This window comes from Saccopteryx leptura, chromosome 1 (genome assembly GCF_036850995.1).
Source record: "Saccopteryx leptura isolate mSacLep1 chromosome 1, mSacLep1_pri_phased_curated, whole genome shotgun sequence".
Classification (NCBI taxonomy): domain Eukaryota; kingdom Metazoa; phylum Chordata; class Mammalia; order Chiroptera; family Emballonuridae; genus Saccopteryx; species Saccopteryx leptura.
Genome location: NC_089503.1, coordinates 193,445,851 through 193,459,378, shown reverse-complemented (window position 1 = coordinate 193,459,378; position 13,528 = coordinate 193,445,851). Strand labels below are relative to the sequence as shown.

The 13,528-nt window shown below is 41.8% G+C and overlaps 2 protein-coding genes across 7 annotated transcripts in view; one reads left to right on the top strand and one right to left on the bottom strand.

Annotated features, from left to right (window-relative positions):
• The window catches only part of HEATR1 (HEAT repeat containing 1), a 55,737-nt gene extending 50,666 nt beyond the window's left edge, over positions 1-5,071 (top strand). For all 5 annotated transcript variants that reach the window (XM_066383681.1, XM_066383676.1, XM_066383688.1 and 2 more), the window contains 6 exons: positions 81-185; positions 271-439; positions 915-1,069; positions 1,965-2,123; positions 3,838-3,946; positions 4,798-5,071. In XM_066383681.1, the coding sequence (XP_066239778.1) occupies positions 81-185; positions 271-439; positions 915-1,069; positions 1,965-2,123; positions 3,838-3,946; positions 4,798-4,886 (786 nt within the window). In that variant the 3' untranslated portion in view covers positions 4,887-5,071. The remainder of the gene's footprint in view (positions 1-80; positions 186-270; positions 440-914; positions 1,070-1,964; positions 2,124-3,837; positions 3,947-4,797) is intronic.
• The window catches only part of LGALS8 (galectin 8), a 64,756-nt gene that overhangs the window by 32,701 nt on the left and 18,527 nt on the right, over positions 1-13,528 (bottom strand). Inside the window, exon 11 of one of the 2 annotated variants that reach the window (XM_066383703.1) lies at positions 5,853-7,640. The exons of the other annotated variant lie outside the window; for it this stretch is intronic. Coding sequence (XP_066239800.1) covers positions 7,491-7,640 — 150 coding nt within the window. The 3' untranslated portion in view covers positions 5,853-7,490. Of the gene's footprint in view, positions 1-5,852; positions 7,641-13,528 lie in introns of those variants that run through there. 2 annotated transcript variants of the gene reach the window in all.

The following is a 13,528-nucleotide window of genomic DNA, read 5'->3' as shown; positions in this document are numbered from 1 at the left end:
GCCATGTGACCTGTTCTACTTGCCAGAATTACTGCCTAATGTCAGAATTCTGCCTAATAAATCAGCTCTTTTGTTTTCAGAATGATCTAGAAGCAGTTGGAAAGACAGAAAATTATATCATTGACTGTCTGGTAGCTATGATTGTAAAACTTTCTGAGGTCACATTCAGACCTCTGTTTTTTAAGGTAAGCCATCTTCCTCCACATCATCTTTGTACTCATATAAGTAACAAGATGTGTAGAATAAACTCTGATTATTTTATCTTCTTAGCTGTTTGATTGGGCTAAGACAGAGGATGCCCCAAAGGACAGACTGCTGACATTTTACAACTTGGCAGATTGCATTGCTGAGAAACTGAAAGGGCTTTTTACTCTGTTTGCTGGCCACTTAGTGAAACCTTTTGCTGACACCTTGAACCAGGTGAACATCTCCAAAACAGGTTGGTAGCTGACTCCATTTCAGTTAACACCTTGCTCTGTGTGCCTTACAGCAAGTCTGAGGAGGGTGGTGTTCCATCATGTAGTCACTTGTCAGGCCCTGGAGGTCTGTTTTACCATGATGAAAACAGATCATGAATGGAGTCACTGGGAGAAAAAGTAAAGTGGACATTACTCTGAGTTACTGCAAGCACCTTTAAAACATTAAAACTAAGATTGCTCTATTGATGTTAACAAACAACTCACTTGACACTGGTCATCTAACTTGTCGGCTACAGTCTTAGCGGAGGCTCTTCACTTTGAAGGGAGGACTCACTAAGAGCCCATCACTGTATCCTGCCTTCCTCCTGAGCTTGGCTTCTAGACCATTTTGGAAATATCCTTATGATTTGTAGTTCTTTTAATAGTAATTTAAATTTAAACATTGGAGATTAAATTGTGAAATGTTTTTTGTTTTTACTCTCCCCCATCCTACAGATGAAGCATTTTTTGACTCTGAAAATGACCCTGAAAAGTGCTGCTTGCTATTACAGTTTATTTTGAAGTGTTTATATAAAATCTTCCTTTTTGACACCCAGCATTTTTTAAGTAAAGAGAGAGCAGAAACCTTGATGATGCCTCTGGTGGATCAGGTAACCAAATACAGCCACCTTCCGTTGGGTGAGGAAGCCATTGCCAGTACATCCTTGCAGGTTTTGTATCTGCTCCGAATGAGTTTACTGGAATTTCTTTTTCCTCCTACAAAATTTTTATTTCAGAATTAATTCCTCATTTTTTGTGGATTTAACTTCAGTGTTTACTGGGTTTTACTTTTGTATTTTTTTTTTTACTCTTTTTTTTTTGTATCCTTCTGAAGCCGGAAACGGGGAGAGACAGACAGACTCCCGCATGCGCCCGACCGGGATCCACCCGGCACGCCCACCAGGGGCGACGCTCTGCCCACCAGGGGGGTGATGCTCTGCCCCTCCGGGGCGTCGCTCTGCCGCGACCAGAGCCACTCTAGCGCCTGGGGCAGAGGCCAAGGAGCCATCCCCAGCGCCCGGGCCATCTTTGCTCCAATGGAGCCTTGACTGCAGGAGGGGAAGAGAGAGACAGAGATGAAGGGGGGGGGGGTGGAGAAGCAAATGGGCGCTTCTTCTATGTGCCCTGGCCGGGAATTGAACCCGCATCCCCGGCACGCCAGGCCGACGCTCTACCGCTGAGCCAACTGGCCAGGGCCTACTTTTGTATTTTTGAAATGAAAGGCATAATATCCTAATGGCTTTAATTATTAGAATCTGGGTCACTGAGAATGTGTGAGGGCTTGTTGCCCCCTGGGAGAACAGCTCTGGGGTGTTCTGCTGGAGAGAAGGGGTGCTGAGGGCTGTGAGGACCCTTGTGAGTATAGAACTGGGTGAATTTGCTAGAGAGAATGTTAGAACAATACCTGGTTTTTGAGCTGGATAGTGGAATATTATTTATACATGGGGTATTTTTTCAAACAGAAATGAGACCTGTTGCTTAAAGTCCATTTTGCCCTCTCCGTAGCTGGAGAACAGACTTGGAGGAGACGAGAAATTCCAGGAGCGGGTGGTACGGCACCTGGTCCCGTGCATTGCCCAGTTCTCAGTGGCCATGGCTGACGACTCTCTCTGGAAACCACTCAACTACCAGATTCTGCTGAAGACAAGAGAATCCTCACCCAAGGTCAGGAGCTGCGGGTGACGAGCATGGGGCCGCACAGCCCTAAGAACTGGAATGTGGTCACAGACGTGCGTCCACGGTGGCTAGCAGGGCAAACATGGCTGCTTGTTTTCTAGTACCAGGGCTGTAGACATTTGTACCTGAGTTTTTGGGTTTCATTTATTGGTTAACAGCAGTCTCCCCCCCCCCCCCCACACACACACACAGTTACTTTCTAAATATGTACTTTTAAATGTTGAAAAGACTTGAAGTGATTCAGTCTTTTCAATTTTTTTTTTTAATTTTATTCATTTTAGAGAGGAGAGAGAAAGGGAGAGAGACAGAGAGAGAGGAGAGAGAGACAGAGAGAAGGTGGGGAGGAGCTGGAAGCATCAACTCCCATATGTGCTTTGACCAGGCAAGCCCAGGGTTTCGAACCGGCGACCTCAGCATTTCCAGGTCGACGCTTTATCCACTGTGCCACCACAGGTCAGGCAATTCTTTGTCCTTTTTAAAGCACCTTTCCAGTATCATTGTGCTCCCAGAGGCAAATGCTTTGAGCTTGCCCATAGACGTTCCTTAGAGTGAGAGCAGTGCACTGTCGACGCGTCTGAGGTTAGGGATAATGAGTTAGGTGGTTGCTGTGGACACCGTTGATATGAGGGGGTTAAAGCTTCTACTGTGGGTCATCACTTCTCAAAATAATTATCTTATTAGAACCTCAGTGCAGAAGTCAGACCAGAGCAGAATTTAGTAATAGATTAGTTGAAATTCACAATATTTATATATAAGGAAGGTAGAACAATGAGGCTATTTTGATAAGCCCTCAAATTTTAAGTTGTAGGTTCTTACAAAGTTGCATTGAATTTGTTGTTTTGACTGTACAACATCATCAACAAAATCCTGGTTGAACATAGGTAGTTACAGCTGTTTTTTAAATAACTCACTTTGCTGTATCCAGATATTCTTTATCCCAAACCAGAGAGAGGACTAGCACTTTTCTGTGTCACTAATACAACCAAACAGCTGTTTGTGTTCCTTGTCACAGGTATGTGAGAAACACCCAAACCTTAAGTTGCACAACCAGGACATATGGTGCAGTGAGTGTTTTTTCACTCAGTGCTGAGATGAGATTGCGACCTGAGTTCGGGACAGGGCCCTTACACAGTGGCTGTGGTGACCACGGTCAGGATGGGGCCTCCCTGAGCCGGCAGGGCACACCGTGCTGCTGGGTGGGCATCATCCATATCAGCTGGACAAGCTGGTTGCTCCAGTACAGACACATTTGAGTCTGCATGTGGCATTTTATTCATTTTTTTTAAGATGATGTTATAAAAAGACATGCATGGTGAAGGCCTACAGTACTGGAACAGTCAGGCTGCCTGTGGGAAAACCCAAGATGAAAGTTGAATGGACGTAGAATATAATTAACTCACGTGAAATAACATTTAGTTAAAAAGTTAAGAGCTTGTCCCAAAATCGATTTTAAGCCTGGCCAAGGTTGCCAGCTTGAGTGTGGAGTTATCAACATGATCCCAAGGTCACTGGCTTGAAGCCCAAGGTTGATGGCTCTGCTGCCCGACTCCAAAGCACATATGAGAAGCAGTCAATGAACAACTAAAGTGACTCAACTATGAGTTGATGCCTCTCATCTCTCTCTCTCTCAAAAAAAATTAGATTTTAAGGTAAGTAAAGCAGTACTAGGTTTTATCAACCTTTACCTTTTTGTCCCCTTCAGGTTCGATTTGCTGCCCTAATTACTGTGCTAGCACTGGCTGAAACACTAAAGGAGAATTATATTGTCTTGCTACCAGAATCCATTCCTTTCTTAGCTGAACTGATGGAAGGTAATTCCTAAACTATTAAGAAGTTTCATAATTATAGTAGAATTCTGTGACAGTGTGCCCAATGATAATGCAAATTCGGGTACAATGTGATTAGCCCTGGGGTAAGGTCCTCTGCCTGCTGCCTAGCTCAGACTGAACATGGGAGGCTGAGTTCCTATTTTGAGTAGGGTGGAGGGAATGTATTAGGAAATGACCTCCTTTACTTTCCCTTTCCCTCACATGTATGAATATGTTGGTCTGTGGATATAGGGTTCTTGTGTCAAAATGTTCACGAGCATAAAGGCTGCACGGGATAGCTTCCTGTTAATAGTGACCACCGTGTACCCGGGGCTCCATGTGGATGGTCTCATTATCTTCAGGATGGCTGTATGCCACTGCCTACTTTATAAAGGACAAAACTAGAGGCATTAAGGGGATTCAGTAACTAACAAAGTGAGTGTTGACAGTTGGAACTGGGTGGACATCCAGGTGTGTGCAGTGTGGACACAGGGCACAGTAAAGCACTGTCACCAGGCAGTCTGAGGAAGCAGGGGGAGGAAGGCGAGTAGGCCAGCACTTCATATTTGTGATTCACTGCCTCTCTGAACATAGTATGTCCATCTTTGTTTCTTATGTGTGCCCTCCGGAGAATTTGGAGTTTTCACTTGGGTACTTTGGGGTTCTGCCTTATTCAGAGCCTAGTGGATGGGAGTGAAGGCAGACAGGAGGAGAGCGGTGTCCAGGGGACCTCTGCTTCCTTCACGTGCTTCCCTTTGCCTGCTGACTGACTGATGGCTAGAGACGGCATCGTGTAGAGTGGGCTCGGGGTGACCGAAGTGGGAGGACTGACTCACTGGAACCTTGTATTTCAGATGAATGTGAAGAAGTGGAGCGGCAGTGCCAGAGGACCGTCCAGCAGCTGGAAGCCATCCTGGGAGAGCCGCTCCAGAGCTACTTCTAGATGGGTTTTTGCTATTTCAGGCTCTGTTCAGAGTTCAGATTTGTGTATTTTTATTTTGGATGTTTGGTACCATGTTACTTTTGGTGCCTTAACACCTACTTTACAAAATTCCGACCTGGTTTGTGTTTCCATCAAACCCCTCCTGCCATCTATGTAGAAGTGCAAGAGTAAACGGCATGTGGTAGTTTGGTAGAGACAGCTGTGTTGTTTCAACATTATTACTGTCATCCCTGACTGGTGGTGGTGTGACTACGGACATGTTTAATTTTAGCACTCAGCTAACAATGCCTAACTTAGGCTGGAAGCCTTAACTCTTCTGCAAAGGAATGTCTTATGCACGTGGTATCCATGTCAGAGATTTCAAAGTATTAAATTTTTTTATTTCAACAAAATTAGTTACTTGGCATTCAACAAGAATGCTTAGGACTGTAAAGCCATTTGGATTTTTACTTTTCATTTTGGGTGGATAGCGCTTTTCTTGTGTGCCCACAGAGGGAAGCAGTTCTGGGGTGTATTTTTCACGCAGGACTGTGAAAGGGCCCAGGAATGCTAGGGGGCATCAAGGAGCCCTTCAGGAGTAGAATGATGACTTTTCCTTGGCTAACCAAGAATTATTTATACGAAAAAGAATCCAGTTTTTTTTTTCAAAGCCTTCAGGTTCTCTAATCTCTACACTATCATGGTGAAGCGAGGAACTGAGGGTTCAATTTAAATTAATTCTACCTTTATTTCACAGCATGTATTTTTACTGTTTTGCCTTTTTAAAATTTAAGGCATCTAAGAGCCGTCCCATAGCAGTGTTCAAGTTGAGCCTGAAAGCCTTCAATCAACTGTAATAAGTTTAGTGCAGAGTTGTGACAAAGATGCACAAGGCTGGCGTGCAGTTTAGAGACATGCATATTTCTCTTCAGGAACTGTTTTGCTCAGATCAGTCATAAATGCTAACAGTTTCACTTCAAAAACACCTTAAGATTTTATATTTATTCTGTCAAAGAATCAGTCATGTTTTATAATCTCCATGTAAAACAAAAGTGAAAATGAACTATGTTTAAGACTTAGAGAATAATCTTAGTCATGCAGTCATGACTAAGTTTTTTTCTTTAAGAACAAAAAACCAATCCTGGGGGTTCTACACTCTTCTTGCTTTCTCTAACTTTCCCATTCACTGCTTCCCCCCCTCCCCCCCACTCCCATCCCATCAAAGTTTTTTCTGAGTTTGGCAAGCCTCAGCGTAATAACATGAAAATGTGGGGAAGAAATGCCAGAAGTTCCTACACAGAGAAGTAATCAGCATCTGTTCTGCAAATACTCCTAAATCCTGCCAGAATCCAGCCCAGCAATTTAATAAAATGATCTGGCTGATTGAGCTTTTCACCTCCAGGCTCCCAAACCTTTGAAATTTCCTGTAACAAGATCTGACCTGTAAGAATTCTGCAAAGAACTTTTGCCAACTTACTTCAAAGAATAGAAAAAATTATAGATATGCAACAATGTAACTTGCTGACACAGGTTTGATTTTAATCATTTACTGTAGAACAGTGTTTTGATCTCAGTCTAATGATGGACTCATCTTTAGAAGAGTAAAGAGAGGCAGTGTTGATTTGCGTGTGTACAACCAGCAGGTGTTGATGTTGCCTTTCTCTACTTTGGTCTCAGTTGGGATATTTTATTTTCTGGTAGTGCCCATTTTATAAGCAATCATTAAATCAACTCTTGACTTTGCTTTGTTACCCATAAATTTGCAAATTGAATTCCTCTTGCTTAAACTCTCTGTAGAGGTACGTGCAGAACTTTAATTCACCCTAAATTCGTGTATCTGAAATAACCACTTACTGTTACAAAAATTAATGGCCTTTGATTGACATCAAGTTAATTTCAACACCAATTGTTTTTGTTTTTTTTTTTGTTTGTTTTTTTTTGCCTTAATCTTCGCACTGTGTTAGGTTTCATGGTGTTATTTGGTAATGCTTATAGTTAATAGTGTAGATGTTTATTATGCTAAAGGAAACTGCCAGATATAAGTCAGTAGTAGCTCAGCTATGAGGATGTTAGAAGGCTCCTTAAGAATGTGGTTACAGGGGCAGCGGCAGTGTCTTCTATAAGTTAGCGTCTTTAGGTGACCAAGTAGCTGCATTATTCCAAGTCCCGGTGGGTTTATACTAACCTGCAGAAGAGGCAGTGGCACAGGGCAGAGCACAGAAGATTCCGGGTTCATGAACATAGGGCATGTTGTATATACATCCCCAGCTCCCAGCACAGTGCTGGCAAAAGGTAAGTGCTCAATGCGTGTTAGCTACACTGTATGAGAGCAGGCACTTCAGCAGTACTTGTTGAATGTAAAGTGGGTTATTAACAAGGTCAGGGTGGGGGGAGGAGGAAGAGAGCATAAAGGCCTTAATGGTAAGTGGCTATTACCTTGAATTTCCTTCTTCTGTGCTAGACAATACCACATGGCATGACAAGGACTGAGAACAAGCAGTAGGACTAATGTTGCATAAGCTCATTTTAGCAGTATATATAAACAACTGGATCATCAGATGCACCTTAAAAGGCCAGTGTCATATAAGCTATTTTGTATTTCAGGTTTTGTAGCAGTCATGTCAGCTACCAGCTCCTTACTTCCAGTAGGTGGATATCTCCATCAATTTCCAATGTATCAATACTGCTCAGCTCTTTAAATCTGTGTCTGTACTCCAGGCTGTGTGCACCATTTATCGCAACCTTGAATTCTTTAACATCACAATAAATTATCATCTGAAAGGAAAGTACACATAACATTAGCACTTTCTCTTGGTTTAAAATTGTTTTTCTTGTACACTAAGAATGTCAAAAAAAAGTAAACCATTTGCCTTGTTTTTTACATAGAGAATTCTCCTAGCCTGCTGTTGCTAACTTCCCTTCTGTGATTTCTAAATGCTAGTCCAACTAAAGCATATCTGGTAATGGCACCTTGTCTTGTCCCACTGAGGAAAGTGATTCTCAATATAGTTGGAACCACACACTGTCCCCAGGGCCTGGCTGGCCGGCCTTTTCTAGCACGCTCCCTTACCTGTATCCCTCTCTTGCCCAGGCTCCACAGCAAGTTGAAAGCAGCCCTTCCTCACCCATGTTTGGGAACTCAAATGGAGTAGGAAAATGGCCTATATCTTCTGGGCTCTCTATTCCATTGCTTCATGTATCTGTTTTATGCTGTGTTGAGTACTATAGCCTTGTAGTACAGTCAGATACCAGGGAGGTGTGGTACCTTCCACTTTATTTTCTCAAGATTGCTGTGGCTATTCAGGGTCTTTTGTGATTCCATGAATTTAAGATGTTACAGTTCTGAGAAGAATGCCATAGGGATTGCACTGAGTCTGTATACCACTTTAGGTAATAAGGACATTTTAACATTAGTCCTTCCAGTCCATGAGGGAAGTATAGTCTTCCATGTATTGGTATCTTTTCCAGTTTTTTGTTTGTCTTAGAGAGAGAGAACCATCAACTCATAGCTGCGACACCTTTGTTGCTTCATTGATTGCTTTCTCATGTGTGCCTTGGGGGGGGGGGGGGCTTCAGCCAAGCCAGTAACCTTGGGGTCACATCTATGATCCTGTGCTCAAGCTGGTGACCCTGCACTCAAGCCAGAGACTTCGGGGTTTCAAACCTGTGTCCACAGCATCTCAGGCCAACGTTCTATCTGCTATCCCATTGCCTACTTAGACCTCCAGTTTCTTTTCTCAATGTCTTACGAGTTTTCAGAGTACTGGTCTTCACAGCTTTGGTTCATTCCTAGTTATTTTACGGTTTTTGATGCATTGTACATGGTCTTGTTTTCTTAATTTCTCCTCCTAGTTGTTATTGATGTGTAGAAATGCAACTGGTTTCTGTATTTTGAATTTGTGTCCTGGAACTTAATTAGTTCTAATAAATTTTTGGTGGAGTCATTAGGTTTTTCTATATATACTATCAAGTTATCTTCATATATTTAGACTTTTATCCCTTTCCAATCTGGATGTCCTTTATTTCTTTGTGTTGTCTGACTGCTGTGGCTGGGACTCCCAGTTCTGTGTTGAATGAAAGTGATAATAGTGGACATCCCTGTGTTGTTCTTGATTTTTTTTTCTTTTTTTTTTAAATTTTTCAGAAGCTGGAAATGGGGAGAGACAGTCAGACTCCCGCATGCGCCCGACCGGGATCCACCTGGCACGCCCACCAGGGGGCGACGTTCTGCCCCTCCGGGGCGTCGCTCTGTTGCGACCAGAGCCACTCTAGTGCCTGGGGCAGAGGCCAAGGAGAGGCCAAGGAGCCATCCCCAGCGCCCGGGCCATCACTGCTCCAATGGAGCCTCGCTGTGGGAGGAGGAAGAGAGAGACAGAGAGGAAGGGGGGGGGGTGGAGAAGCAGATGGGTGCTTCTCCTGTGTGCCCTGACCGGGAATCAAACCCGGGACCCCTTGCACGCCAGGCCGACGCTCTACCACTGAGCCAACCAGCCAGGGGTTCCTGATCTTATAGGAAAAGCTTGAAAAGCTTTTCACCACTGGGTATACAGTGATACCTTGAGATACGAACAGACCAACATACGATTTTTTTTTTTTAAGACATGAGCTGTGACTCGGTCCATATTTTTGTTTGAGATCTGAGCGAAATTCTGAGATACGAGTCATAATTCGGGAAGCTGCCGCTAGTTGGTGCGTTGGCGCATGGGTCCAGTATCAGCAGTTTGATATACAAGTTGACCGACTTCCGAGCTCCATTACAGAACGAATTAAATTTGTATCTCAAGGTACCACTGTATTAGCTTGCCATTGCCATGCGGAGATAAGTTCCTTCTCTACACACTTTGTTGACAGTTTTTACCACAAAAGGATGTTGAATTATGTCAAATGCTTTTTCTGCATCTACTAAGATGATCATATGGTTTCTGTGCTTTATTTTGTTAATAAGATGCATCACTTCATTTATTTATAGATATTGAATGAGCCTTACATCCTTGGGATGAATTCTACTTGGTCATTGTGTATAATCCTTTCAATATATGGTTGAATCCAGTTTGTTAATATTTTGTTGAAAATCTTTGCATCTGTGTTCATCAAAAATACTGGCATGTAATTTCCTTTTTCTTTTTTAATGTTTGTGGTATCATAGTAATGCTGAATTTGTAGAATGAGTTTGGAAGCTTTCCTTCCTCTTTTTCTTTTCTTTTTTTTTAGTAGTTTAACACAAGATAGGTATTAACTTTTACTTGACTGTTTGGTAGAATTCACCTGTGAAGCCATCTGGTCCTGAAATTTTATTTGTTGGGAGGATTTTTGATTCCTGGTTCAATTTTACTGCTAGTAATTGGTCCATTTAGATTTTGGATTTCTTCCTGGTTCAGTCTTGGAAAGTATATACTTCTAGAAGTTTATCCATTTCTCCTGGATTGTCGAGTTTGTTGGCACATAATTTTCATAGTAGTCTTTAACAATTCTTTATTTCTGTTGTGTAGGTTGTAATTTCTCTTTCATTTATGATCTTATTTGTTCTCCCTTTTTTTTTCTTGATGAGTTTGGCTAAAGGTTTCTCACTTTTCAAAGAACCAGTTCTTTATTGACCTTTTCTATTGTGTTTTTTAATTTCTATTTTGTTTATTTCCACTCTGATCTTAACTATTTGCTTCCTTCTGTTTATTTTGGGTTTTGTTTGTTCTTTTTCCAATTTTTTCAGATGTAGAGTTAGACTGTTTGGGATTTTTCTTGTTAAGATATGATTCTATAGCTATGAACATCCCTCTTAAGAGTGGCTTTTACTGCATCCCATATATAATATTTTCAAAGTTTGTGTTTTCATATTCATTTGTTTCAAGATCGTTTTTGATTTGATTTCCTCTTTGATCCCCTGGTTGTTTAGTTGTGTGTGGTTTAGTCTCCACATATTTGTGTCTTATCTTCCTGTAGTTGAGTGTAGTTGTGGTTGTAAAAGATGCTTGACGTGATTTCAATTTTCTTGAATTGACTAAGGCTTATTTTGAAGCATGATATGTGACCCAACCTGAAGAATGTTCCATGTACATTTGAATGCTGTAGTTTTGGGTTGGAATGTACTATTAATGTCTATTTTTATTTGCTCTAATGTGACATTTAAGGCTATTATTCCCTCACTTATTTTCGGTCTAGATGATTCTATCCATGTGAGTGGGATATTACAACTTCCTACTATTATTGTATTACTATGAATTTCTCCTTTTATGTCCACTAACAATTGCTTTGTACATTTAGGTGCTTCAATATTGGGTAAGTTGATATTTACTGGCTGTTACATCTTACTGCTCTAGGCAATTTAGCTGAGAATGTGGTATGGTGCTCCTGCAGGTAGGCCAATGCACTGCCTTACGGAATGGAAGGGGACATAATGACGTTCACAGTTCCTCTAGTGCAGAGGAACTGGATGGTCCCACATTTTCCTAGCCTTCTCTAATTGGTATCTTTCTCTTGTTTGTTGGTCAGAAGCTGTCAGTCAGCCCTCAGTTGTCTCACAGGAGTAACTTTTTGTGTTTGCTCATGGGAGGGGGCAATTTCAGCATTGTCCTTTGCTGCTGCCATCTTGGGCCTCCGAAAACTGCTGATAGCTGACTTTCATTCACAGAGGAGTTGATTCCAACCCCGAGGCTGGGAACCAAGGGACTTGGATCCTTATTTTTCTGCCTTAAGCTTTAGAATCATAAGCCAGTCAGTGAGAATGTCAGAAGTTCAGGGAAACTGCTGGGGACTGTACCGTTGCTTGGTCGCCCTGATTCCTATCCCAGGTCAGCACACCTGGGCCTCCATCTGTTTCTTAAAGCTCTTCAAAGCTCAGCGGTCTCTGGCTTTGTGGAGCAATTCACATTCTGGCAGAGATTCAGTTCAGAGTCATCACTGGTATTTGCCCTTCAAAGTCCTCTGCCCAAAACTCAAAACAGTGTAAAAACAAAAGAAACTACTATTCTTGTAAATCACTTTTACACTTATATCTCCTGTTTTGATATGACATCCCAATGCCATTCTGGCCCATCTGATGAGCCTGCACATTGTCCCGTGTTCCTTGCCTCCATCATGGCTTTCAAAGACCAGAGAGGAGGAGCACAGCCTTCCCACTAACCTGATATCCCCAAAGGCCAGGCTGACACACAAAATCTTTTATCTGCAAAGCAAACTGAGTGTCTGTTCTTGGTGGGACTGGTACAAATGGCTTCTGGGAAATTCCACAGGTACTAGAACTGACAGAAATGAAGGCTCTGGGGCTACAAAGACAATTGGGGAAAAGATCCGTAACGATGCTGTACATGCCAGTTTCAATCAGGCAGATGGGACCTTTGATAAGGTGCACTGAAAATTTCAGACCACTAAGCACAGCCTGATGCCCTCATAAAGGAAAACAAGTTGGCATTAGACACAAAGGGAAGGAACCAGTTGTATTAGAGCAGGTGCAAAGCCACTGCATGGCAAACAAATGGAAGAAAAATGGCATGTGCCCAGGTGGACATACTATCACAAAACAGAATAAAAGTATGTAACCTGGAAGAAACATGGAACAACAAAATGCCTCACAACCATCTAAACTTTCTTACAGGACAGATCCTGAGAACTGATAAAAAGAGCTCACAGGTGAAATTACAAAACAAAGATATTAATAAGTAAATCTGAAATGGCAAGGAACAGAAGACACTGAAAACAAAGTAATGTCATGGTGAAAAGATCTGAAAATCTCAGTGAAAGCACATTAAAAAGGCAAAACTTTGAAGTAACTGAGAAAAAATCCATCACTCCAGAAAATTGACAAAAATGATCCACCACAAGGATAACTTTCTGAAGTAGAAAACTAACAAAAGGACAAGATGTTATTTAAAAAGTATTATCACTGTCCTTTTATATTTTATTACAGTTCAAAACTTGGGGCTCAGGTTAAAAAAAAAAACCATTTATGTCCCTTAGCTTCTTGTCCCCAACCACAGAATCTACTTATTTCTGGAGCATTCCCTGTTTCCCTCCTGCCAAGTCGACAAATTTTATGCTACCATTCCCTCCTCCAGTGACTTGTTTAAATAATCCCTTAAATCTGGAAAACCCAACTTGACCTTAAACTTTCCATATCCTTCTCAGTTCTAAACCAATATCCACGACTTCTGTGATTAGCTCACATCTGTTTCTCCACATAGCAGAGCACTGCGTTAGATTGAAACTTAGTAATAATATTTATGTCAAATTGCCTTCTATTCAGCCTTGATGTTTATGCTTTTAAATGTTAGTTTTGATGATTCCTCTAGAACTCAGATGTTCCAAAGCATAAGACTTTAAAATGTTGCAGAAGCATGACCCAAATCAATGACCCCAAAATGCCACGTGAGGCAGTGAGTCGCCTAAGTTAATGAATGAATTTAGCCAACAACCCAGCATCCAGATGCCAAGGAGATTTCATTCTCTGCTTGACATTCCAGAAGCATTTTGGGAAAGGTTTGTTTTCATAATAGAGAACTTAAGATTACATGCCTTCCAGTTCCAATGGTCTAAACATATCACTTGAATATAAACAAACAGGACTAACTCTTGGAAGAAAGGACTGCCCCCTAAAGCTGATCCAACATGAAGATGATAGTGCATGCAGTTTTATGGTTCCTGTGTCTTCACATTCACTGGGTATTAAACAT